The 27,176-nt window shown below is 40.4% G+C and overlaps 1 protein-coding gene and 1 pseudogene across 4 annotated transcripts in view; both read left to right on the top strand.

The window, feature by feature from the left end:
• sez6l (seizure related 6 homolog (mouse)-like) overlaps positions 1–27,176 on the top strand; it is a 96,220-nt gene that overhangs the window by 38,619 nt on the left and 30,425 nt on the right. For all 4 annotated transcript variants that reach the window (XM_084936106.1, XM_084936107.1, XM_084936105.1 and 1 more), the window contains exons 2-4: positions 5,196–5,642; positions 8,988–9,127; positions 16,524–16,719. In XM_084936106.1, the coding sequence (XP_084792232.1) occupies positions 5,196–5,642; positions 8,988–9,127; positions 16,524–16,719 (783 nt within the window). The remainder of the gene's footprint in view (positions 1–5,195; positions 5,643–8,987; positions 9,128–16,523; positions 16,720–27,176) is intronic.
• LOC146384214 (5S ribosomal RNA) lies at positions 5,925–6,043 on the top strand (annotated as a pseudogene).

Genomic DNA, 27,176 nt, shown 5'->3' with positions numbered 1-27,176 from the left:
TGTATTCTTGTGGCTGTGGTCCCATCTGCCTTCAGGTCATTAACAGGTTCCTCCCATGTAGTTTTATTTTGATCTACCGATGTCTTCATGACCAGTTACACCATATCACGAAAAATCTTGCATGGAGCTCTGGACCAAGAACAGTTGATGTTCATTTTACATTTCTTCTATTTCCAAATGATTCCACCAACAGTTGTCACCTTTTCACCATGCTTATTGCTGATGGTCTTATAACCCATTCTAGTCTTGTGCTGTCTCTTGTCTCTAATGTCCTTTGACATCTTTGACCTTTGAAAATTTTTCCATTCCATGTTTTCTATCACCATGGATAAGACCAAAGAGGAGACTCTTTGGTCTTATCCATGGTGATAGAAAACATGGAATGGAAAAATTATTCTACGGGCAGGTGTCCTTTATGCACATAATCAGTTGAATTCAGGAGTATCTGAAATGTATTAACTGGCTATAATATGTGTGCCACATGGGCACACCACCAATCTGTGGGAACCACAATTTTGGCTGTGTTGAAGTAGATCAAATATGTATCTTAATCTATCTTTTTTTCTGTATCTTTGATCTCTCTCCATTAAAATAAAATTATCATAAAATTAGAGACTATTAATTTCTCTGTAATGAGCAAACTTACAAATGCAGTGGAAGATCAAATAATTACTTCCTGCACAGTAAACACACCCTGCAGACCATCCACTAAACTGGAGTAGAGCCACCAGAAATCTAGTGCATGAAAGACCCAGCAGGAAGGTCAAAATGAGCTGCCGAAATGGCAGTCATGTCCAAATGATAGAACCAAAAGAAAGTGTGTAGTGATGAACAATCAGGTGCAAGTAAAATATCAATAAGAGAATTCAGATCTGCTGCTGTAATCTAGTGAGATTCCAATTCCATTATTGATATAACTTACATATTCGATTCCTTATTGATTCCCTTATTGATTCTCAATGGCTCTACTTTGAGAGTCATCTCTAAACAGCATATCAAACATATTACATTCATGCAAAATAATTACATGCTTAGTGGTCAAATGTTTGTGCATGTTGGAGGTATTTCCCCTCTTTGTTGTGATCAGTGTCGGTGTCATAACTCAAAAAAACTAAAGTAAAAAAGTTATTACACATATTACACAAAAAAATTCTTAAAATTAATGCAGTACATTACTTAATTACACCCAGGAGAAAGACAATTATTAAACTACTCATTACGTTATTTGCATGTTACTCTGTAAAATTATCTGATACACACTGCCTCATAATTACCAATTAACAATATAAACCTACAGGCTACAGCCCTACACACCAACACAAATCCCTATCCTAGTGAGGACACAAGTGATCTTTCTCTTAGTATTTGGGTCTGAACACGAAGCTGAAAACACAAATCAAAGATGAAAACCACCACAAAGAGACTTTAAAGTGATCACCAAAATGATTCTACTTTAGAAATATGAACAGGTAGAAACGGAGGCTGCAACCTGACTGTTCATCAGTTTGTTACCTGTTGAGCTGGAGCAGCGGGTGGCTTCACCACAAATGACGGCTTACTTTATTACAGTGCTGGACTGGGGTCAGCATTTACTCAGCTTTAACATTACTCTGGATTCTTGGCTAGCTAGTCTGTGCAGGTGTTTGAAAAGAGTCGAAGTTGTGTTAACAGTAGTTTCTGTCCTGGAGCAGTCTCCACTTTACCATCAAGCTCTCACCCTTTTGTGCAATAGAAAAAAGTAATGTACCATATTCACGCTGTAAACCACACCACTATTTTCCTCCTCTGACACACAAACTGAAATCAGTTGATCATAGCGAGAGGGCAAGAACCAGTAAGTGAGATCGATAGGCAGGCAGACTAACGATTCCAAGGTATTGGACTACTGGGATTCTCATCCCTATTAAGGACATAGATCAACTGGTAAATCGAGAGCTTTGCTTTTACACACAGCTCCCTTCACCACAACGGGCTGGTGCAGGGTCCACATTACTCCAGCCACAACACCAATCTGTCTGCCGATCTCCCCCTCCCCTCTCCCTTCACTCGTGAATGAGACCAAGAGATACTTAAATTCCTCCACTTGAGGCAGTAAATTCCTCCCACTTGGACGAAATGAGGAGGCTGAGGAGTGTGATCCCTCTGTAGTTGGAGCACACCCTGCAGTCTCCACTCCAGTGTGCCAATCAATGAGGTATTGCCCCTGATCGCCACTCAACATTGCAGAGGCATGTCAACCAAGACAGTCCTAAAACATCCAGAGCCTTCAGAAACTCAGGGTGAACCTCATCCACCCCAGGGGCCCTGCCACCAAGGAATTGTTTCACTGCCTCACCCCCAGGTATAGACAAGTCCCCAGACTCTGCTTCCTCTATAGAACATGTGTCAGTGGGTGGGATTAAGGAGGTCCTCAAAGTATTTGTTCAGTTGAAGTCAGTAGCACTCCACTCACACTATACACAGTGCATGTAGAGCACCGCTTTCCCCTCCTGACTCACATGATGGTTTGCCAGAATCTCTTCGAGGCAGTCCTAAAGTCATTTTCCACGGCCTCTCCGAACTCCTCCCACACCTGAGTTTTTGCTTCAGCCACTGCCCCAGCCACATTCCCTTTGGCCTGTCATTACCTATCAGCTACCTCTGGAGTCCCGCAGGCTAATCAAGCCCAACAGGAGACCATCTTTAACCTAATGGTTCTAACTTAACCTTCACCTCTGGGATCCACCATCTAGTTCGGGGGTTACCACCACGACAGGCACCAACCATCTCTCTGCCCGAGTTCAGTGCAGCATGAAAACTGCAGTGGAAGTGCTGAACATGTTCCATTTGGACCTAGTAAGATGACAGAGTCCCCAGGTGGAGTCCCTTTAAGCACCCCGAGAAGACTAGGTACTCTGAACTGATGTTTGGCACTTAGGCGCAGACAACAGTCAGGACCTGTTCTCTGACCCAAAGGCACAGGGAAAAACCCTCTCGTCCACCGAGGAAAACCCCAATGCACAGACAGCAATCTGAGGGGATACTAAAATACCCACTTCAACCCACCGTCTGTCACTAAGGGCAGTCACCAGACTTAGACAGAGCCCAGCCCCTCTCCAGGAAACTAGTTCCTGAGCCCAAGCCGCCCAACTGTATCTAGCTGGTACCTCTTGACCTCATGCACTACCTCAGGCTCCTTCCCCACCAGAGAGGTGACGTTCCATGTCCCAGTCACTAGTGTTGGTAGCCGGGGATTGGGCCACCAGGCTCTCCACCCCTGGCAGCCGCCCAGCACATACTGCACCCGACCCCAACGGCGCCTCCTCCTCCCCAATTAACAGGAAAAGATTGAACCTATTTCTAATGGTCTGTGGTGTTTAAAAACTGCTGGATGAAGCTTGTTATTTTTTGTCACTGCATCAATAAGTGAATTACAGCTTCTGATGGGACTTGACAGGTTGAGCTCCTGTGGTGGTTCAAAGTTATATCTAATAAATATGTCTATATTCTTCCTACAGGGATCCTGCAGTTGGTGAAAATATGCATCTCTGGACATAATGATGATATTGATAATAAATTCTGAGATTATAAAGTGACAATACTTTGTCACTAACTAACTATAAGATTGTGAAAGGATGCAGAAAACCTAAGAAGGGATAGGTTAAAATTTAGGGGGTAACAGGTAATTTCCACTAATTTTTGACAACCCAGGTGACCCAGATCCAGGTATATACAGCAGTCTAATATGACTTAATCCAGAACGAAGTGATACTATTTTTGTATATGTTTGGCTTCTGGATCACTATAATAAGCATAATTTTGTCTAAAAATATCACTTAAAGAACTTGAAAAAAAAAACAAAAGCACACTAATACAGCAGATCTGTATCAGGAGCAAAAGTTTTCAGCATCTTTAGAAAACTAATGTTGCCTGCAAAGAATTCAGCTAAATGTCTGTGTACATGTTTACACATCTTTGTGAGGACAGAAAATTGGCATGCTACTATACTTGTGGGGATTAACAGTCACCTATGGGGACAAAATGCCCATCCCCGCAAATTTCAAGGCATTTTTGAGGCTAAAAATGTGGTTTTAGTGTCAGGGTTACAATTAGGTTATGGTGAGGTTTAGGATAAAGGCATTCATTTTTGATGACGGCTAGAGAAAGCATTAAATCAGTAAGATGTCCTCAGTAAGATATGAATACGAGGTTGTGTGTGTGTGTATGAGTGCTTGTATTGACAGCTACTGCTGTGTAGCTGCCTAAGTAATCACAAGCTGTGAAAGTTTAAATGAATTTCTTGATGATGGTGTGACAAGTTGAGCATAATGCAGGTACATCTAGAAATTTTTTTTTCTCTTACAAAAAGACTATTTATTTTCTGTCTCAAGATGGAAAAAGGCAAAATGAGAAGAAAGCTCTCAGAGTGTTGACAACACAGAGAGAATATTTTCACTGATTTATTTCCTTGTGATAAAAATGAGAGCAGCTGTGCTCTGTTAGTTCTTCTCCTGCTTGAGGAGTATGTAAATGACTATAAATTATTAAATCATGTTGAGGCTGCATCATGAGCACTTTTTAGGCCGGACTGTATGGCTGCTTATTGAGGGTTGACTGCAGAGTTTTAGTGGCAGGAGTTGGAGGATGTATGTGTAAATGCTGGTGTTTGCTGTTTTTGAACTAAGCTGCTGGAGATGGTATTTTAATCCTTCTCTCCTGTCATGCTTAACTGCCTTGTCTACTACAATGTATACATGTGTGTGTGTGTACTTGTTTAAACATCTTTGTGAGGACCCAAAATTGACATGCCTCTATACTACTCTAGGCTCAAAATATGGTTGTGGTTTTAGGGTTATAATTAGGTTATCCTTAGATTAGGGGTAAGGGTTAGGATGAGGCATTCATTTCTAATGGTTAGGATTAGGATAAGTGGCTAAGAAAAGCCTTATGTGAATTTGATGTCATCACTGAGATGTGAAAATGAGAGAGAGAGAGAGAGAGTGTGTACATGTTGTGTATGTGTGCATGCTCATTATGTTGTGAATGCAACAGCTTAACTGGGACTAGCTGTGCCGACCAGATAACTCCACTCCTGATAAGACCAGCAGAACAGTGACAGAACCACCAAGAGCCATACTCCCAACACTTTATAAAAAAATTTTCTCAACTGCTTTGCCAGTTCAAATGATTAATCCCTTATTTTCCATGCTTTTCAGATAAAGAAGTCTCCACAATAATGCCCTCTGCCAGGTCTCCAGTATTGCCATCAAGGAGCACAAAGCAAGGCAGCCCCAAAGAAAAAAACTCCAGTGCCGTGACTGGTGGTTTGCAACAATCAGTGCTGGCTCAAAAAGGACAACTGGTTTCCCAGAAAGGGGGCATCCTCCCTTCTGCTCTGCCACAGAACCTGCTCCCTCTTTTGGGCAGAGGACTTTCCATCAATCATACCCCGGAGCATCAAAGCAGAGGATTACCGAGGCGGGTAAAGTCCCCCGCATCAACTGCAGCATCAGGGCAAGGCAGCAGTCCAACTCAGCCACTTCCTACAGACGCACATTCTCGGATGCCTCACACAGAGAGGCACACCCCTGAGCAGGAGGCTGAGATCACCACTGTGAGCATGAGGCCAGACCTTGACGCAGAGATAGAATCAACTTCAGCAGGTATTTAAAAATAGTTACAACTTTGTTTAACTAAACCAAATATTTGTTAGGCTAGTTTTTTTTTTCAATAAAAAAAGACAGCGAAACACCAGATTTACCTTGCTGTAGTTATTCTTCCCGCTGTATCCTGGAAATTCCAAAAGCACCTCTAATGCATGAGCAAATCAGTTACAGGAAAGTACTTTTTGTCATGGTCCTGGGTCTGTAACCCAGTGTTTATGTATTTGTACATTTTGATTCTGGTTTAAGTAATATTCTAAGATTTAGTGTTTATTAGACACAGCTTACGGCCATACCACCCTGAGCATGTCCGATCTCATCTGATCTTGAAAGCTAAGCAAAATCAGGCTTGGATAGTACTTGGATGGGAGATCGCCTGGGAATACCAGGTGCTGTAAGATTGGGGTGGCTGTGGCTCAGCTGGGAAAACAGGTTACAAAATAATTGGAAGGTTGGTTATTCAATCCCCTTCTGCTTCAGTCTGCATGCCAAGTACCCTTTGGACAAGATACTAACCCCATGTTGCGTGTGAATGTTAGAGAGAAAGAGCACAGAAATAAAGTGCTTGTGCAAATGGGTGAATTAGGCAAGTTGTCTAAAGCACTTAGAGTGCTCAGAGTAGAAAAGCACTATATAATTCACTATTTGTTCTGGTTCTTTTAGTTGTTTTCTGCTTTGTGTTATATAATTTCTTGTCTTTGAGTTCTGTTTCCATGCCTCCCTTACTTTACTTTACTTTATTGATTTATATAGCACTCTTCACATGATAAAAACCACAAAGTGCTTCACAATAATATAAAACAGATAAACATAAAACAGTACAATCAAACATACAGCACAAATCTAATTAAAAGCTAGTCTAAATAAATGAGTCTTAAGATGATGTTTAAAAGAATAAATAAAATCCAGGCAATGTAGAGATGGAGGGAGAGAATTCCACTACCTGTGGGCCACCTCTCTAAAAGATCTATCACCTCTGGTTTTAAAACGTGTTCGGGGAACTACCAACAGCCTTTGATTAGACGATCTCAGGCTGCGAGAGGGAGTGTGACGTTCTAAGAGATCATAAATATAGGCAGGAGCATCATGATTCAAAGCTTTAAAAGTCAATACTAAGATCCCCTCCCCTATGTTCCACGTTCCATGTTTTTCAGCCTTATCTTCATATTTGTTTAACTCTTGTCTCCGTGTTCGGTGTTCCCTTTTTGTCTCCCCAGTCAGTTATGTTCCCATGTCTGCTTCTTCCCAGTCTCAGTATCAAGCCCATGTGTCTTAGTCTTGGTCTCCTTGGTTATCGTACTTCCTGTTTAATTTTGACATTCTCTCATTCTGTGTTCAGTTTTGCTTCTCCTGTCTTGTTATGTCTGATCTGTTCCTCCTGTGTTCCCAACTGTTGCCCATCCTCTTGTTATCCTGTGTGTGTATTTAAGTACTCAGTCTTTTGCTGCTCGTTGTCGTGTTGTCCCGATTTGCTGAGTATTTCCTTGTATGCCATGTTTCCCTAATTTCTCATAACTTCCTGGTTATTAATTCCTAGTTGTTTGTAACTTAGTTCCCAGTTCCTAGTTATTAGATTTTGCATTCTTGTTTTTTTGTGTTAAGAGTATTTTTATTACAGCTAATAAAGCTGCCTACCTTAGTTCATCCCTTTCATGTCTGAGTCCTGCATTTGGGTCCTACCTCTGCCTGCAACACAGTGTACATGACAACTTTATCAAAGGCTTTAGTATGCTGCCATAATTAAGTCAAACAAATAGCAATCAAATGTTTTCATGTAAAATTTCCTGTTCCCCCAGGAAGTATCTTTTTGTGGTTCTCTACTTTGGACTAATCCAGCCTAGTATTAGCTCAAAAAGCAGCATACAGCAATGGTCAGAGGTTTATATCTACTAATCACATCATGAATATCATGATAATTTGGGGCATTTAATAAGTTGTTTGAAAGATTCTTTCTCTATACCAGAATAATTGTTCAACATACACATTAAATTACTTTAAAAACAAGATTTCGCTGCAAAAGTTTGAATTTAGATTTTATTTTCTCTAATCTACACAGGGTCAAAAGTTTATACATACAGGTTCAAATATATAAATACATTGACTTAAATCATTGAGTTGGGGTCTACAATGTATTTCACCTTGACAAAGCCAGGACTATTACCTTCTTTGCCAAGGTCTGGAAGAAACTGGTTAGGATATTAAGGAACAACCCAGGAACCACCAAGGCTCAAGCCTGCCATGAACTAGAAACTGCTGGAATACCAGTGTCAATGTAGAGAGTGAAATGAGTTTTAAATTGCCACAGACTAAGAGTGTGCTGACCAGGAATGAAGCTCCTGCTTCAAAATCAATAACTTCAAGCTCATCTGATCCAGCGCTAACTATATGCTTTAGCAAGAAGGAAAGTTTTAAGCCTAAACTTTAAAGTAGAGACAGTATCTGTCTGGCGAATCCAAATTAGAAGCTGGTTATACAGAAGAGGGGCTTGAAGCTGAAGGCTCTGTCTCCCATTCTACTTTTAAATACTCTAGGAACAACACGCTTTAGTCTGTCAGCAGCTACTGTTCATCTCCACTCAGCAAAAAACTTTTACCTCACATATTGCTGGTTTAACCAGTTTCATTTCTTTTAAACACATATCTTTAATTATAGCTGCCATATCAAAATTTTAAATAAAGAAATTGTATTTTAATACCTCAAGAATGTTTTGCTAAAACTACCTTTTCATAACCATTCATATTTTTCATGTGATGAAATATAACAACTTCTGAATTGGGTCTGTCATCAGATCAGAATTAATTCACCTATGAAATTTAAAAAATGAGTTTGTGAAAAAAATCACCATTTGTATTCCAATCAGCTTCCGTACCCTGCTAACAAGTAGCAGGGTACTGATAAACTCAACTGAGATTTCTGCACATATGCGCTTGTTACCATGACAATGTTTCTAAAGTGAATGTACAAAGATTATTATAAGCTTTTATTTTGATGTTAATTCAGCTTCATACAATTTATATTGTTGGTATTTTAATAACTGCTGATGTTTTTCTGTAAATATTATTCTGCAAAATAACAAAATTGTAGTTAATCAGTTAATTAGTCACATTATGCCTTTTAAACCAGGATATTTAATCAGTAACACCACAGGCCTTTTAAAATCTTTAGAGGAATAGAGAACATGATTATTTATATAGTTTAGATCCTTGTAACTTCCATCATTAATTATATGCAGTAGGGCTTCCAGTGACTTTCCAGTCAGGCTCACAGTAAACGGATTACAGGGCAGGATAGAACAAAAAATAAATAAAGGCCAATGCAATATAAATTCCTGTGTTTTCCCTCCAGCTGCATCCAGCTGCATGGTGATTTTTACTGATCCAGAAGGATACATTGACTCCTCTGATGACCCTCCTCTTCCAGACGGTACCTTCCTACGCTGTACCTACACTGTGACTGTGTACACTGGCTATGGAGTCGAGCTGCAGGTACACATCAGCAACATGTCAATGACATCACACACAGCCCAACTGCATTTATAGCATAATGACTCTTTGCTGGGTTGCTGGTTATCTTACTGAACAGTATTTTGTAAAGGCATGCTGCTGTGTTTTGTAGTTGTGGCTTAACCCAAGTTAAACTCTGCCTCCTTGTAACAGCTAATGGTAATGCTGTTCATTTCTGTATGACCCTCAAATATTTTTATGCTTTTAAATGTTTTAAATGTTTTCTTTATATATTATGTCACTTCTTTAGTCCAGAACTCAAAGATGCTTTATGTTAGTATGCACAAAAGTTAGTGTCAGAGGCAGATAGGCAAAGACCCAGGGGACCTCAACCAAACACTGCATCCAAAAGAGCTGAAAATCTGTGGCCACATGTCCCAATGGCAACCATGCCCTGGGGGACGAGGGAGGCCCTGGACGGAGCTCCAACAGCCAATGGTGGGGGTGTCGGGGGACCAGAGGCAGTGGGCAACCGACCCTGCCGGTGACAGACCACAGACCCTGAGAACCACCCGCACCCTGGCGGAACCCCCACGACATAATGTAGAGGCCCAAGCCAGCCCAGACCGCAACTCCCAAGAGAGCAGGCCAGCAAGCACACAAAAAATGTGGTGAGGGGAGGAAGACAGGACAAAAGACATGCTGTGGGAGAGAGTCACAGATTAATAATAAATAATGATTCAAGGCAGAGAGGTGTAAAAACACATACTGAGTGAGAAAGGTGACTGAAGAAGAAGTACATCACGGGAATCCCCCAGCAGCCTAGACCTATTGCAACATAACTAAGGGAGGATTCACTGCTAACTATATGCTTTGCAAAAAGGACAGTTTTAAGCCTAAAGTTAAAAGTAGATACCTGTAGAGATCTGTCTCCCAAATCCACCCCTGGATCCAGCCTCTCATCTTAATATAAGATGGGGCCTGATTGCTCAAGACCTTGTATGTGAGGAGCAGGATTTTGAATTCAATTTTGGATTTAACGGGGAGCCAATGAAGGAAACCCAATATAGAAGAAATATGTTCTCTTTATAGTCTATGTCAGTACTCTTGCTGCAGCATTTTGGACTGGCTGGCTATTTGTCACACGGTTTTTAGGGAAACGCCTTTTCAGGAGTTTTTAGGACATCCTGATAATATCGAATTACAGTAGTCCAGCCTAAAAGTAATAAATGCATGAACTAGTTTTTCAGCGTCACTCTGACACTTTTCCAACTTTATCTTCAAGGATGGATAAAGTTGGGTGCCATCTGCATAACACTGAAAATGTATGCTATGCCTTCTGTTGAGACTGCCTAACGGAAGCAAGTATAATGTAAACATAACTGGTCCAAACATGGAACCCTGTAGAACTCCATAATTAACCTTAGTGTGTGAAGAGGACTCTGCATTTACATGAGTCTATTAGATAGATATGATTCAAAGCACTGCAGTGCAGTACCTGTAATACCTACAGCATGCTGTAATTGCTCTAATAGAATATTATGGCCAACAGTATTGAACTCTGCACTGACGTCTCGCAGGACAAGCACAGAGATGAGTCTAATGCAGGGGTCGGCAACCTTTTTGATGATGAGTGCCGTCTAAAATTTCCTCAGAAGTCAATGTGCCATATGATTGCATTAGCAATAAATTTAATAACACTCTATATGAACAGTTACACACTATATAGAAGAACTTTACAGAATTATATTTGTTCGCAGATGTTGGCAGCTATCAGCGAATAGTTATCAGCTATTTTGAAACAAAAAAAGACACTTTTTATCCATAACAGCAAATGAACTGTACAACAAAAATGCAAATGCTATTTATGGTCTCCTCACAACAATGAAAACAAACGCTGTTGTGACAGTGATGTACACTGTCTTGTTGGTATATGTATGATTTCTATACATTTTACATCAGATGAAAACTTTGGTTGTACGATTCAGATATTTATTAAAAGCTAGACATTTTAAATGAGAATAAGAAAGAAAAGTATTTCTTTGTGCCCCCTTTTCACTGTTAATGCCCTACCTGGCCCCCTGGCAAAACTTTGCCAGACCCGCCCCTGCACAGTTACCAGCTGTCAGCTACAAAGGATCCTGGTGTTATTTGTCTCTCAGAAGCAGTTCATAACTTCCCTTCAACTCATTCATGTCACCTAAAAGGTAAACCTGTTTGTCCATCACCTGTTCAGCTCTGATGATTCAGTAAGGACATCTCCTGGTTTCATCTTCATGTTTCCCTCTCACCACATAACCAAACCGATATCATGACCAGCAGCTTTTACGACTGTGGCTCCAGCAAACATCAGCTGATACTAGAAATTAATATTAAATAAATTCTAACATCAGCTGATCAGTCTTAAATATGTTGCTGTTGTTTAGCGTGACATCCGCTGGTTTCCTCTTTCTGGCGCAAAGTGAGCAATAAACAAGCAAGAGAGAAAAGCCGATCAGCTGATCATTGATCAGTTTCATGATTAAAGTAGCAACAGGAGAGGGAGGGGGAGAGAGAATGAGAGAAGAGGCAGCTGACAGCGTAAAGACACAGAATAAATCCAGCTTGTGTCTTTTTCCATTGTAGCTGAAGTCCGGGACAAACTGCGTTCCTTTTCAGCTCAATATCAGTCTGCCCCAGGGCAGCTGTGGCTACAACTGTAGCTTGCCTCCACCAGTGTGTGAATGTGAGAGTGAATGAATAGTGGACTTGTAAAGCTCTTTGAGGGTCTCGAAAAGCGCTATATAAATGCAATCCATTATCATTATTATTATTAATATGAAACGCGTAATATTTTCCCTGAATACGAGACGATTCCGTTTTTTACGGGACGGTTGGCAACTCTACTAACTAACCTTATGAATAAAATAAAGTTCACTATCAGTAACATCATAGCACCCACCCAGCTGTTTAGAAACTCCATCATGCTAGCTAGTACGCAGTACAAGTTATTGTAATTGACTGTAAAAAGTCAGCAGAACGAAAATAAACTCCACCTAAACTTGGTTTATATCTGACCCAGATAGACTGCAGGTCATCACTTCTTACCTGAAGTTCAGTTCACCTGACACTCGGACCGGCGGCCGCCCCGGGTTTCTGCTCCTCCTGCCTCCCCTTTCCCTCATCCACCAGCTGGCCTCTGTGGAAGCTCCGCCATAGCCACTACCAAACAACTGAGTTATTTTTACACATCGGCTAGCACCTCTCATTGTTTATACCATTACAAAAACAACAACAACAGCAACAAAAACCATTGGCCGGTAAAAACGAAAAATCACCATAGCTGGACGACCATATCCAGTCCAGCTATGGTCGTGCCATCAGTTAACCCTTCGCGTTCCAGCTGTGGCACGCGTGCCCAGGGTTGCCGACCGCTGGTCTAATGTCAGAGGCCATAAGAAGATAATTTGTAACCTTCACTAAAGCTGCTTCTGTACTGTGATGAACTCTAAAACCTGACTGATACTCTTCAAATAAGCCCTTCCTCTGCAGATGATTGGTTAGCTGTTTGACAACGCTTTCAACATTTTTTGAGATGAAAGGAAGGTTGGAGATTGGCCTATAATTAGCTAAGACAATTGGGCAAGAGATGGTAAGTAACGGTTTAACTACTGCCAGGTTGAAGTCAGATACGCAGCCAATTATTAGAGATTGGTTGATCATATTTAACGTTGACTTCTTTGAGGAGTCTTATAGGGATGGGGTCTAAAAGACACATTGATGGTTTGTAGGAAGTAAAATGTTGGGTTTCAGAAAGCAGGACCCAAACACAGGAACTTTAGAGTTGGCGACAGTGTGTTTATTTACATTTACAAAACAAACAAACAAATAAAAACCATGTACTGCAAACAATCCATAGTGTGTGATTTCTTCCATGATGACTTCCCAGTTCCCATGTACTGAATCCTTCCTGTGGTCGGTGGTGACAAACACAAACTCATCTCAGTTCAATTTACAAAAAGAGCTCAGCTCTCTTGGGTTTCCTAACAAAACATGACACAAAGGTAAGTACACTTATTGTATACAATGATTGACAAAGACGGATTCACCTGGTGAGCTAGAGTTAATGGAGTCACTTTTCAGGACCCGGGCTTTTATGTGATAGTCGTATTAAATCGTATGAAAAACAGAGCCCACCTGACCTCACAAGAGTTTAGGCTCTTGGCTGCGTGCAGGTACGCCAGGTTCTTGTGGTCGGTCCAAACGACCAATGGATGTTCCATCCAGCCAGTGCCTCTAATGCGTTTGTTGGCTAGCAGTTCACGGTCACCCAAGTCAGAGTTTCTTTCAATCTGAAAGAGGCACTGAGAAAAGAATGCACAGGGATGAAGCTTACCCTCAGAGGTCTGGAATAACAGCCCCAACCCCTGAATCCAAAGCATCCACTCCTACCATGAAAGACTTTGAGAGATTAGGCTGAACCAAAGGCTGAAGGCTGGAGAGAGACTGTATAACGGACTAGTGGGAAGTGGAACATGGGAGCAAATCTATCCCACAGTTGTAAGGATGATGAGGTGGGATAAAGAGAGCTAAATCCTTGCTGAAAATTTTTGCCAAATCATGGTAGACCGTAGGAACAAAGGTTAAATCAGGGGTGTTGAACCCCAGGCCTCAAGGGCCGGTGTCCTTCAGGTTTTCGATATCACCCTGGGTCAACACACCTGAATCAAATGATTAGTTCATTACCAGGCCTCTGGAGAACTTCAAGACATGTTGAGGAGGTTTTTAACCATTTAAATCAGCTGTGTTGGATCAAGGAGACATCTAAAACCTGCAGGACACCGGCCCTCGAGGCCTGGAGTTCGACACCTGTGGTCTAAATGGTAAATGGACTGATTCTTATATAGTCTTTTTCTACTCTTCCAGACTACTCAAAGCGCACTACACAACATGCCACATTCACCCAATCACACCCATTCACACAAACACTTTCTGCTAAGCTTTTTAGTGCTTCCTAACTAACATTCAAACACATTAATACTCAGATGGATGCATCGGAGAGCAAATGGGGTTAGTATCTTGCCCAAGGATACGCATCTACTCTTGATTAAACCTGTTTGATCAGGATGTATTATGAATAGGGTGATTTTTTTCTAATCCCTACATTTATGACTGAGATTGGGTGGTATCTGGATGGGAGTATGGGATCCTTGGTTTAAGCAGTGGACTAATGATGGCAGTGTTATTGTTTGGAGATGATCTGTAAAGATTCTGAATTTGAGTTACCATTCTGAAAAAAGTGGTTGCTAGCATAGACCACCATCTAGCCCTAGGGCTTTGTTGTTTGAGAGATGTTGTAGGGTTTTGTGAAATTCAGATATTGAAAGAGATGAATCAAGAGACACAATCTGTTTGTCCTTTAGTTTTGATAGATTTAGATTTAGATACATTTAGATTTAGATAAACTCTTCAATGTCTTCAATATGGATTAATCTGTGACGAGTATAAAGCTTTGTAAAAGTCTTTAAAAGATTTATTTATTTGTTGTGGATCATGAATAATGTTCCCAGTTGAATCCTTTATAGAATAAATTGTTGTTTTTTCTTTATTTAGTTTTAACTGTGGTTAGCAAGGAATTTTCGAATTTATTGCTATGTTCAAAGTTAGTTAAACAACTAGTAGCTCAGTGTTTCAATATTCGGAAGAAGGGATTGCACTCATGTGTAGAGATTGACGAGGTACAACACATATCCAACCACTCTGACCTGTCATCCTGGGATAGGTTACCAAGCCCCAAGTGTGATGAAAGAAGGGTCGATGAGTGCGAGAAGAACTGACCTGAAAGATATATAGCCGATCCATAGCTGGTTACCAAGACTACGTGAAGTACCCTCAGAAGATCTATTATATGATGTGAATACAGCACTACGGGCAATACCTACCCCCACTATTACAAGACTAACCAGTGATCAGTACAGAAAGGTTCAGTGAAGGTGCCTAAGAAGTATAACAAGCTGTCCATACCTGAGGTCTTGGAAACTGCCAAGCAAAGACTCACAGCCTTGGCCAGCCGCTTGAAGAGATACACCAGAGAGATAAAAGGCAGGAAATAAGCCAGCTGTTCTCCAAAGAACCAGCAAACGTGTACTCTCAGTGGCAGGGGAACAATATTAGCACAACACCACCAAGGTTGGAGACGGAGCAATACTGGAAGAGCGTGTGGCAGAAGGACGCAATCCATAACAGCAATGCTGGGTCTAAGAACAGACCACAGCAACCTCCCTGAACAGGTCCATTTTAAATAGCAGTGGCAGACATCCAAGAAAGGGTCTCCAGTATGAAGAGTTGGACAGCACCAGGCCCCGACATGATTCATGCCTACTGGCTGAAGAAGCTGAATGTATTCCACGAGCATCTGGCAGCACAAACAAACCCGCTGCTAGTTGATGAGAGACACCCAGAATGGCTGGAGTGTCCTAATCCCCAAGGACCCCCATAAGGGACCAGTCCCATCCAACTACCGGCCAAACACCTGCCTCAGTACCACATGGAAGCTCCTCTCAGCCATCATAGTGTCCAAGATGAACAGGCACATGGCTCAATACATGAGCAGGGCACATAACGGAATAGGCAAGAATACCAGAGGTGCAAAACACCAGCTACTCGGCTGACTGCTCTGTCCGAGACTGCAAGACTAGATGCTAGCAGGCAAGGCACACATGGAACGCTACAACAAAGTGTCTGGCATAGTATACAGAAACATCTGTGCTGAGTATGGACTGGAAGTCCTAAGGTCAAAATGGGAGATGTCCCCAGGGTGGTCGAGAATGACTGAGGTAAGATCCTGTGGGATTTCCAGATTCAGACTGACAAAATGGAGGTGGCTAACCAACCGGACATAGTAGTGGTAGACAAGCAGAGGAAGATGACTGTGGTAGACGTAGCAATACTGAATCACAGCAACATCAAGAAGAAGGAACAGGAGAAGCTAGAGAAGTATTAAGGGCTCAGAGAAGACCTTGAGAAGATGTGGAGGGTGAAGGTAACAATGGTCCCAGTGGTGCACTTGGTGCAGTGAGTCCCAAGCTTGGCAAGTGGCTCCAACAGGCTCCAGCAGGAACAACATCTGACATCTCTGTGCAGTATCTTCTCCTCAAGCTCCCAGGCCTCTGGTAGATGACCTGAGCTTGAAGGATAGAAGTAGTCAGATACAAGTAGTCATTTGAATCCTTAATTCTCTCCCTTCCTAATAACATCCCGCCATCTCTCTTTATTATCTTTTATTATGTTAGAAAAACCAGTTTCCTCAGACTGTGAGAGACTTTAAGGGAGCTCTGTTTGACTTCAGATGACCAAGTACTTCCTGATGGAGTGCAATCTAAACATTAATACTGTATGTATTCAAGCTTTCCTACAAGATGTGTTAAACATGGATTTTTTTTAATGTGTTTGTTTCCAGGTGAAGAGCGTGAACCTTTCAGATGGAGAACAACTGTCTATCACAGGTGTTGATGAACACGGTTCTTTGCTGGTCTTGGCCAACCATACACTGCTTGTTGAAGGTCAGGTGATCCGCAGTCCCACTAACACTCTCTCTGTCTACTACTGCTCTGGACTGGAGGGAAGCATGGGTATCTTCCAGCTGCACTATCAAAGTAAGTCTACACACCACTCATTTACACACTTACTGAAAAGAGTGTACAAAACTCAGTTTATGCCATGACTAAAACATGAATATTCATTTATATTAACAGGTTATAGAAATTCAATAAATAGTACTTTCATTAGGGCCTAAGGGGCTGTTTACACTTTATACACATGCTAATTACAGAATCATAAACCATCTCACCTAATCAGTTTGCATGGTGATTGAATTTTTCATGTTAATTAGCTGATTAGAGCCCTGATTAATTGGCTCTCATCTCATTATGACACTATATGGGATATGGGAGTTTGTATAAAGAGTCCCCTTGTTGTGTATGTTTCTGTGTGTATATGTGTTCTGTGTCATCCATTAATAAATATGGTAATTATTCCAAAGAAAGAAGCATCCAAGTACTACGATCCACTTTCTCCATTAATTACAGCCATTTACTCTTTTTATATTACCGCTAGACAGAAGAATAGTGCTGACGTGTTATCAAGGTTAAAAAAACACACACACAACATAAAGAGACAAGGAATATTGTCTCACACAGCTTACATGGCTTGTTATAATTAGGATTTTTCAATTGCCCATGACTACTTGATTTCTTAAGTCATTGGGTTCTCAGTGTGAGAAATTATGTTGCACCCTTGGATGTTTTAATTAGCTGGTTCTTGGCACCATCTGTTATGGCTCTGCAGCTAGATATGTGAATGTCATGCACCATTTACATACATCTGTAATGATAAGTTACACTATGTACTGTAGTCTAGCCCTACATTTTATAACACTGTTCAGTATTTCCCATAATCTTTTAATATTATCTATCTAATTGCTTCTTATAGTATTTCTTTTTACTATATCTTAGTATATTGATTAACTTATTTTAATATCTTTTATATCTAATTTCAGCATCTTCAGTTCTCTTTTTTTAAGAAATCTCTGTATAGTGCATTTTTCTTTCTCCACGCATTTTGCAGACCTTTTGTTATCCATGGACAGTATATAATTTATGTTTCCTACCATATTGCTTTATTGGACAGTTTTATACAATAACAATTATTATACAATAATGTAAATATTCTAAGGAATTCATCATACGCACCATTAACGTCTTGTTTCTGATATATTTCACCCTGTTTCATTAAATCTTTTTTAAATACATTTATTCTTTCTTCTGTTCTTACTCGTCTGTACTCTTTTTTTCTGTCCACTTTATGAATCTTGTAATTCCTATCGTAGACTGTAAAAATTGGAAGATGGTCACCGTCTTATTTTCAATGTCATTTGTTAAAATGTTTTCTATCAGAGTTGCATAATGTGATGTGATCCTGGTAGGTCTAGTAATTTTGGGGAATAGGTTCATATAGTACATCGTGTTAATAAATTCCTCAGTGATTTTGTTTATTTGGGTTTAGCAAATCAATATTGAGATCTCCACAAATGAAAAGTTTATTGTGAGCTATTTCTGTAAATGTTTCTTCTATCAAGACTTTAAAGGTCTCAATACTACTACCTGGAGCTCTGTATATACAGCTAATGATTACATTTTTTCTTTTTTCTTTAAAAATTTCAACTGTTATACAAACCACCACATTAAATTTCAAGGATTTTCCCACATACAAGGCCACTTCTCCCCCACCTTTGTTTCACAGAGTTATAAATGTGACTTCATAACCCTCCAGTTCAAAGTCTGTTCCATTTTCCATGTTAATCCAAGTTTCCGATTAGGCAATGACACTGAATGCATGGGCAAACTGGTTAAGATATTCTTTGATATGATTAAAATTAGCATATAGACTTCTACAGTTAATGTGGATAATTGCTAATTTATTCTCAGTTTTAATCCTCTGATTGTACTCTTCATTTGTATAGTAGCAGCAGTTGTTATCGATAGACGAGAAGAGGATGTTGTCTGGATTTATTTAATATTCCAAGTCCTGTGTATTTTGATCCACATAGTTAAATGTTTTCAGTTCCAGTTGATCATACTCTGCAACAGTCTGACTGATGCAGCTGCTTTTTACAGATGCAGCTGAGCTGTTCCTTTCAGTGTGTGTCATAAGTGAGTTTGTTTGTTACCTTAAGGTTTGAGGTTGTTTGTTACCTTGTTTATAGTCCAGATCATGTTGCTCACTGATATTTTTCTGCATCAGCAGAATCCTTCTCTTCATTCAGTAGAGAAACACTGGGATATGAGTTATATTATAAACTACAACCTGAGATTCATGGGTGGTGCTGTTATTTGGTGTTTGCTGTCGCTGCAGTAGAGTATTACTTCCTGTTCCTGTTCCAGCACACAGTGGTGTTTTTGTGTAGCATGTCGGTATAGCCACTTTAATTAAAAACTTATATATAACCTCATATTTTATAACCTAATGTATATGTGCTTTATCAAAAGCACACTCTCTGTTGATTCGCTCTCTAATTATATTTACAGTATTCCGTCACTGTGTCTTTAGGGATTCGCTAGCTTAGCTTATAGCTGACTTGCTACCAGCATGGATTCTCACCTGTCCCTCCTGAACTTTCCTGCTCATTGTGTCAGATGTTTAATTAATCCTCAGCCTTCTTTAGCAATAATGTTACTGGTAATAAATGTAGCCCATTGGCAGCTTTGGAGGCTAGGATCACTAAATTGGAGACCCGGCTTTGCATCCATAAATACTCGTAGCTTGCCAGCCCACTGTAACCGGTGCAGCTGAATGTAATGTAGGCCCCATTACCTCTCCCCGAGCAGCCGGGAACACAGGATGGCTGGGTGACAGTGAGGAGGAAGCATATTCTCAAACAGAGGCCCCCAGTACACAATCAACCCACTCATGTGTCTAATAGTTTTTCCCCACTCTGCAACACACCCACCAGGGATCAAACTCTGGTTACTAGTGATTCTGTTCTGAGACATGAAGCTAAAGACACCAGAAACTATCGTCTAATGCACATTTCTAATTTAATTATATGAATTAGACATGTCCAAATACCCTCCATTGGCAGGAGCAGAGGGGAAAACATCTGTTTTATTCTCAGAATTAACATGAAAATCCTTGAAGTGAATAGTGCCCGTGGAAATAGTCCTGGGATCGGAAGGAGCCAAGCAAGAATAGTCTTTGCTACTCCCCACAAAAAACACTGCCCCAGAGTAAACGGTCAATATTTTAGTAGGTATGATAGAAATGTCATTGTTAGTCACCACAGCCAGCTGCTCTGAAGTGGAGAGAAACTTCTCAGGGGTTCATGTTCACCACACCACCTGAGAAGAAAGAACTCAGAACGTAACAGTTAGCTTAGGTATGGTTCATATGCAAAGTAATCATACAGTGTAAACCTTTTGATTCTTTAAACATTAAATTTTCTCTCAGCAAGACTGCAATAGCAACTGTTAGTGATGTTCAGTAATAGTTTGCAAGTATCAGTTAGACAGTCATGTTACTATAATGAGCAAAACCAGAGTTATGAATGATTAAGGCAAGACCATTAGAACAAGATCAGACCTAAAATTTATTGTCATCGCGATATCAGCCTGTGCGATGGGCCCATCGCAAAAGATGGCGTAAACTGCGATAATTGGGTACCTTAAAATGTTTACACACGCGCTTTAAAGAATTTACCAATCAAAGAAACCCCTTTACACATTTGACCAGTCGAATAGAGCCCTTCACGGCATTAACCAATCAAAGGGATTAGAGGCCCGCCTCCTACGTAGGTGGTGAGCGAACAACGCTGCAGCAATGAGTCAGAGTTGTAACGGCTGAGAGCGAGACGCATGACGAGAACGCTACTATGAACTCGTGGCTAAAAAAAATAGTACCTGGCTTATTTGGAGGTACTTTGGATTTGATAAAGACGACGTTCTCCAAACACAGGTACTCTGCAAAACTTGCCGAACACTCGTGGCAACCACCAGAGGAAACACGACTAATCTCCACCATCATCTTCAATACAACCACAGAGAACTGTTTGAAGAGTTCCAGAAAGATAGGGCTAGCCAAACAAAGGTTGCTAATGTTAAGACAAAGAGCACAGCAGTCCAATAGCCGTCTCTGTATCAGAGTTTTTGAAGTGGAACTCCTTATGAGAAAACGTCGAAGCGGTACAAGGAAATAACAGAGGCATTACACATTTTTTGGCTAAAGACATGATGCCTGTAAATACGGTTAGCAGAGAGGGCTTCACCAGTCTGATACATAAAGTGGACCGGAGATACCGCATCCCCTCACGAAACTACTTTTCCCATGTCGCCATTCCACAAATGTACAAAACATGCCACAAGACCGTCATGTTTGAACTGAGCCAAGCTGAAAACTACGCAAGCACTACAGACCTATGGTCAAGTCATACAACGGAACCATATATGAGTTTCACAGTGCACTTCCTCACCGAAGACTTTGAACTGAAAACACGGTGTCTAGAGACTGTGTATTTTCCAGACTCTCACACTAGTGAAAATATAGCCCATGTATTACGTGAGGTGCTAGCCAGCTGGTATCTTAAAGAAGACCGACAAGTGTGTTATATTTATTTAAAACTAACTATAGAGACTGGGAAGGATGTCTTTCAGAATTCAAGCCTCAGAAAATTTTTATATGGGGGCAATGTTTCAATGTTAAAGTGCACTTTGTTTGATGACATGACGCCACAGGGGAAGTGAAACTAAACACACTGAACATGGACCACAAGACTGTCAAAATAAAATAGGAAATAGGCAGACTAAGACACATGGACTTGACATGGTGATAGGGAACTGGAGATGAGACATGGACATAACTAAACAACAAATAAAGAGAACATGATGGCTAAGAAGAACACACATGACAGAATGACACAAGAGGAAACGTACAGAAGAGGAGGAGACGAGACACAGAAGGAAAGAGAGGGAGCGAGAGCAAGATGGACACAAAGGGAGACAAAGACATCACTGAGACACACAAAGGGCGAGGGAGACTCTAACACAGGGGACCTGACAGACTCACACACTGAAGACACGATAAAACTCAAAATGCTGGGTCAAGAGACCCAGAACCATGGCATATGTGAATGTAGAAGCAAGAAATTACAGGCCCTTCATGTCTTTATGGCTGTGTCCAAATTCAGGGGCTGCATCCTTCAAAGGATTGGACTACAGACTATAGGCCTATAGACTGGCCTACATTGGAAGGTCTAGCCTACAACATGTGGTTTCTGTTGCCTAGCAATCACACCATAAGCAGCTACGGCTATGATTTGACAGCATGTTCGACAGAAATACAGAAAATTTGTATTTAATGTTATTTAACTTTTATCAGAGAAAAATGTGTTGTTTCATTTGGGTGCGATGTATTTGTGAAAACACCATAGCCATGAGTCCCTTTAGCCAACAATGATGCTAAGTTTTGCTAGCTAGTTTGCTACTGTAGCTCATGAGACTAATCTCATTTCATTTTGATGGCACAAACGTAACAGGATTTATATAGTTGATATTTTACTATATATACACTTTGTGCATTTTTTATAAAGAAAATGCTCAGTGTTTGTTACGTTTGTTCCCTCCCATGCCTGTCTTTTCTCTCTGTCTTCCGTCTTCATGGCTGTCTGTGCTTGTAGTCCTGTCCCTGTGTTTTCTCCCTTCATGTTCCTATGTTAATCTCCTATCTATCTCCTTTGTCTTCCTCGTCTGTCATGTCTCTATGTCTGTTTCTCCCCAGTACAAGTGTCAAGCGTTTTATTTTGATAGGCTCCTGTGTTATGTGTATTATGTTCGATTTTGCTTCCCCTGTCTCCTCAGTCAGACTGTGTTCAGCTGTGTCACCGAAGTGTTTCTAAGCAACCCTAATCTCTTGTGTATATCTTATCTGTGTCTCCCTGTGTTCTCTTTAATGTAGTCATTGTTTCCTCTCTATTAATGTTTTCTTTTCAAGGCTTCGAAACAATCTAACATCCATCTCCACAGTGACATCTTCTGACCAATTTGACTATCACTACATCTTGATAATGCTCTTCTGTGAAACAATGATCCAGAAAAGCCATGCACAGTTCCAAACAAAGCTAGTTATTATACCGGACTGTCAGTAATTGCAATCAGCAGATGTTTTGAAGAAATCCTCTCACAAACAAGGAAAGAAAAATAATGAGACTGTAAAAGACAGTAGTGATCAGTGAGTGTGCTTCAACAAAATTCTACATCTGGTAATATTCGTGTTGGTCACAATCAATCAGTTTCTAAAGTAAAATATACAAAGAAAAGACTGCAGGGTTTACTATAATAACCACACTGATTTACAGCTGGGGTTTTTTTCTCTCTGTTTTTGCTCATAGCCTTGAAACTCTGGATGTGTTTGGATGGCTTTTAAGTTTTTTGGGCATTCATGTCATCAAAATGCTAAACGCTGGCATAGTATTAGATTTGATTTTAAATTGACTGAAAAACATATATTTAAATAGATTCTTATATAACAGTTTTCTACTCCCCCAGAGCACTCAAAGCGCTTTATACAGCATGTCACATGTGGCTATTCACGCAAGCACTTTGTTCTATGCTTTTCACTGCTTCCTAGTTAACATTCACACTCTAATGGCTGCATCAGAGAGCAACTTGGGGTTAGTATCTTGCCCAAGGATACTTGGCATGCAGACTAGGGGAGCCAGGAATTGAACCACTAACCTTCCAATCAGTAGATGACCTGACGTGCACATCTTTAAATCATCCTCTGCTGAGGAGCCTCTGAACTATTGCGAAACTTTCCTGAATTTTTATCTTGTAACACTGGCATGGCGTTTTACTGTGGGTCTGGTGATTTGGTCATAGTGAATCTGCATAACTCCTGTTGTTGTTTAGATATTCACAAGAGGAGTGTCAGTGGGAATAAAAATAGGAAAGGAAAAAATACATCTGTCATTAAAATTGTTAAGAAATAGATTGCCTGTAATTAATGAATGTGTTTTTCTAGCTTTTCTTTTTATAGTATTAATGTATTCTTTATGGCAACCCAGTATGCGAGTAATGGATTGAATTGAGGATTAAGTCACTTAATGCTGCAAATTACATTTTCTGTTGAAAGTAAAAAAAGTAAAAAAAACCAAAAAAACAGACAATGTCAGAACTGAAAACTCCTGCCTGTTTTATTTTCTCCTTGAAAGCAGAGGTGGTGTTTTATTGAGATATTTAAATGATTTTACAGCACAGTGACCTGCTCTCTCTCTGCTGATAGGAGTGATTTGGAGCTCACCCACCAGTCTCTGTTTCTTGCTTTTTCTCCATTAATAATTCAAATAAGATATTTATATATTATTTATATATCTATATTATGTTTATTTGATTATACTTTGGATTCCAGTGTTTAAGTGATTGCATAGTGTAGTCCAGGGGTTCTTAACCTTTTTTACCTCTGGGCCCAACTTTTCCGCTACAAAAAAACCCAGGGCCCATTCAGATATTAACAATGTATCAAAAAGATTAAAGTTTCTTTTTGTTTGATTTATATTTAATAACTAAATCAAATCTGAACCTGCAGATACAACAAAATGCCAAAAAGGTTAACTATTCATGGAACAAATCAAACTGCAAGTAGAAATTGAAAGGCTTAAGTCAGGCTTAATAACACAAAAATAATTAATAATTAAATTTTACTACAGCAAAAGAGACAAGAAAAAGGGGAAAAATCAAAATTGGATAAATAATGTGGTGATAAAATAAATATATTCAAAAATAATTTTCTAAATAATAAATGAATAAGCTTATAAAATGTAAATAAACAGCAAATGAAAATATTGCCTGTGAGTGAATATGAAAGTTGCTTCAGCAGTAAATCTTTTTTCATTGGCAGAACCAGAAGTTAGTCTTTATATTTGAGACAAATGAACAACAACAGTCACAACATTTTTTTGGTAAGCTGCAACTCCCCTTTTATGTTCACCTCTTAATGAGACACTTGAGCCTGCCTCTGAGACACAAATCCAGGTCCAGTCTGGGTGGAATGCGGGAAAGGCTCATTCTCAGAGTCGGGCTATGGTCTTGGCTGAGGCCACGAAGGGAAATCCTGATTCACACAGATATGTCGTTGTGAATGGGAGAAAGAGTTTCAGAGCTCTCAGTGCCAGACATGGGTACTCCTTTGAGACAGCAATTCAGAAGGAGCCCCCAGGTCCAGTTTGCCCCACTTCAACTTTAAAGTGCTGTCGGTGGAAACTTCCAGAAGCTGGGACTGCAGATATGAGGGCAATGCAACATCATTTTCAGCGGGATCCACAGTAAATGGGTCCAAAATCCACATGTGTCCTTCTCTGGGATCCTCAGGGAAATATTCATCAAATATCTCTGTCAGTTGTGAAAGGTGCTGACAGACAGGGTCACAAAAGTGAAAACATGTCCATCTCTTTTCCTGGGCCCTCTTAGTCCACAAAGCAAGTTTCCTCTTGTAAAGCTTCAACTTTGTCTGCAACAAAAACATGTTGCTGTTTCTCTCTTCAAGTGAGATGTTCAACTCGTTCAGCAGTGAAAAAATGTGACAGAGATAAGCAAGCTTGGCTTAATGATGTGCAAGAGGAGATTTTTTTTCCCCGTGAGAAAAGAAGAGACCTTATTCCTCAGTTCAAACAAACACTTCCTCTTGAAAGCCATCTCTCCTCACTGTGGTAGCAGCAGCTGGACATGATCTGCTTCCATGTCCTCACAAAGCTTGGCAAAACATCTGGAGTTATTTTTAATGAAATCTATAGTTTTTACACTTACATCCATCACCTCGTGGAACTCTGGTGACATCTTTTTTGCTGCAAGGCTTTCACTGTGGAGAAAACAGTGGGTCCATTTAGCTTCTGGTGCACGATCAAGAATCTGCCAAATGATGCCTGCCAGTCATTGAAGCTGCACCATCAATGCACACCCCAACACATTTCTGCCAGTCCAGGTCGTTCTCAGTGAAATAGTTGTCAATGCAGTGGAAACATTCCTGAGCCATGGCTCGTGCTGGTAGCTCTCCACAAAACCGCATGTCTTCATGCAAACTGCTGTCCCAGCGATAACGAACAAAAATCTGCAGCAATGCACCATTCGTGACATCAGTGGACTCGTCTAGTTGCAAAGAGAAAAATGGACTACTTTTTATTCTTTCCAGAAGCTGATGCCGTATCTAAGTCTATGTCTGTGATACGGTGGCTCATAGTGTCGTTTGAGAGTAGGATGGTCAGTAGCTTCTTTGCAGCAGCCTCTCTGATCATGTCATGGCACATATGTACAGCGGCAGACAAAATCAACTCCTCCGCTATAGTGAAAGAATTTTTACTCTGTGCCACAAGTCTGGATACGAGGTAGCTTTTAAAACACATTTAGAGTTATCAGTCAGTGACACAACACACCGTTTCTGCATTAGCAGCTCCTTTTAATATTGCTCTTGAAATATTTCACTGGCTTTCTTGCGAGTGTGGGATGTTTGGTTTCGAGATGACATTTTAATTTCAAAGGCTTCAGTGCTTCGTTGGATAGCATTAGTCCACACTCCACACATTGGGTCTGCCTCGTTTCCTCCATTCACAAACCCATACTTCAGGAAGTCAGAGTTATACTTGTACAAAAATTTTGCCTTTTGGGAGGTGAGCTTGCCACTTTCATCTTCATTTTTGCATTTTAAGAGCTTCTCCATATCTTTTGCTAACTGCAAACGGGGTCTTCTTCTGCTTGCTTATTTAGGCTGATTAAACAACTCCCATCAAGCGATGGGAAGCTGTATTGTAACTGAGATTTTCATGGATAACAGTAGTCCCTGGTGTCTTCAATTAATAACTTATGATGTCCCACGGCCCGCAGGTACAAAGCAAAAATTTTTTTGCTGCCCTCAAGCTGTGACTTGTGGCCAATTGGTTAAGAATCACTGATCTAGTCCAGTGTTTCCCAACCTTTTGGAGCCATGGGACATATTTCACATTAGAAAAATCACACCACCAAACAAATATGTCACAAAAAGCATATTGATAATTTTTCCCCGCGCACCTGGCATAGTGGAATTGGCTCGATTTGTCCTCAGTATACCTTTTTTTGCTTTCTTCTGACCACTACTCATGCTAGGGCCTTCATCCGGGTTGGAATTTTCTCCAGGACCCAGGTCAGATTGCCTACTTTTTCATTTCAGATATTTATGTATTGCTATTATGCGCTGCGTTGTCTAACTCGCAGCATGACTATGTAATTTCTTTTTCGTCTTCTTCTGTTTTACTGGCAGTTGGCAACCCATTTGATTGGAGCAAAAAGTTGTACTGTCCACTAGTGGAAGAGAATGTAATTGTTCTGCCCGTTACGCTAGTCGCTTAGAGAATCAATCAGGTGAAACCAGATAATCTTCCACGGCACACCTATGTGCCGCAGCACAGTGGTTGGGAAACACTGGTCTAATCTTCACAATCCACAGCAACAATAAAAATGAGAGAGAGGGTATTATTTTCTTTTACATGTGTGTGTAAAAAAATTGAAGCAGTAGTAACAAAAGCATTATTTCAAGAATT

This window comes from Perissodus microlepis, chromosome 7, assembly GCF_051167445.1.
Source record: "Perissodus microlepis isolate ML-2025 ecotype Zambia chromosome 7, ASM5116744v1, whole genome shotgun sequence".
Lineage (NCBI taxonomy): Eukaryota > Metazoa > Chordata > Actinopteri > Cichliformes > Cichlidae > Perissodus > Perissodus microlepis.
The sequence above is the reverse complement of the archived record's forward strand: the minus strand, read 5'-3'. Positions and strand labels throughout refer to the sequence as shown.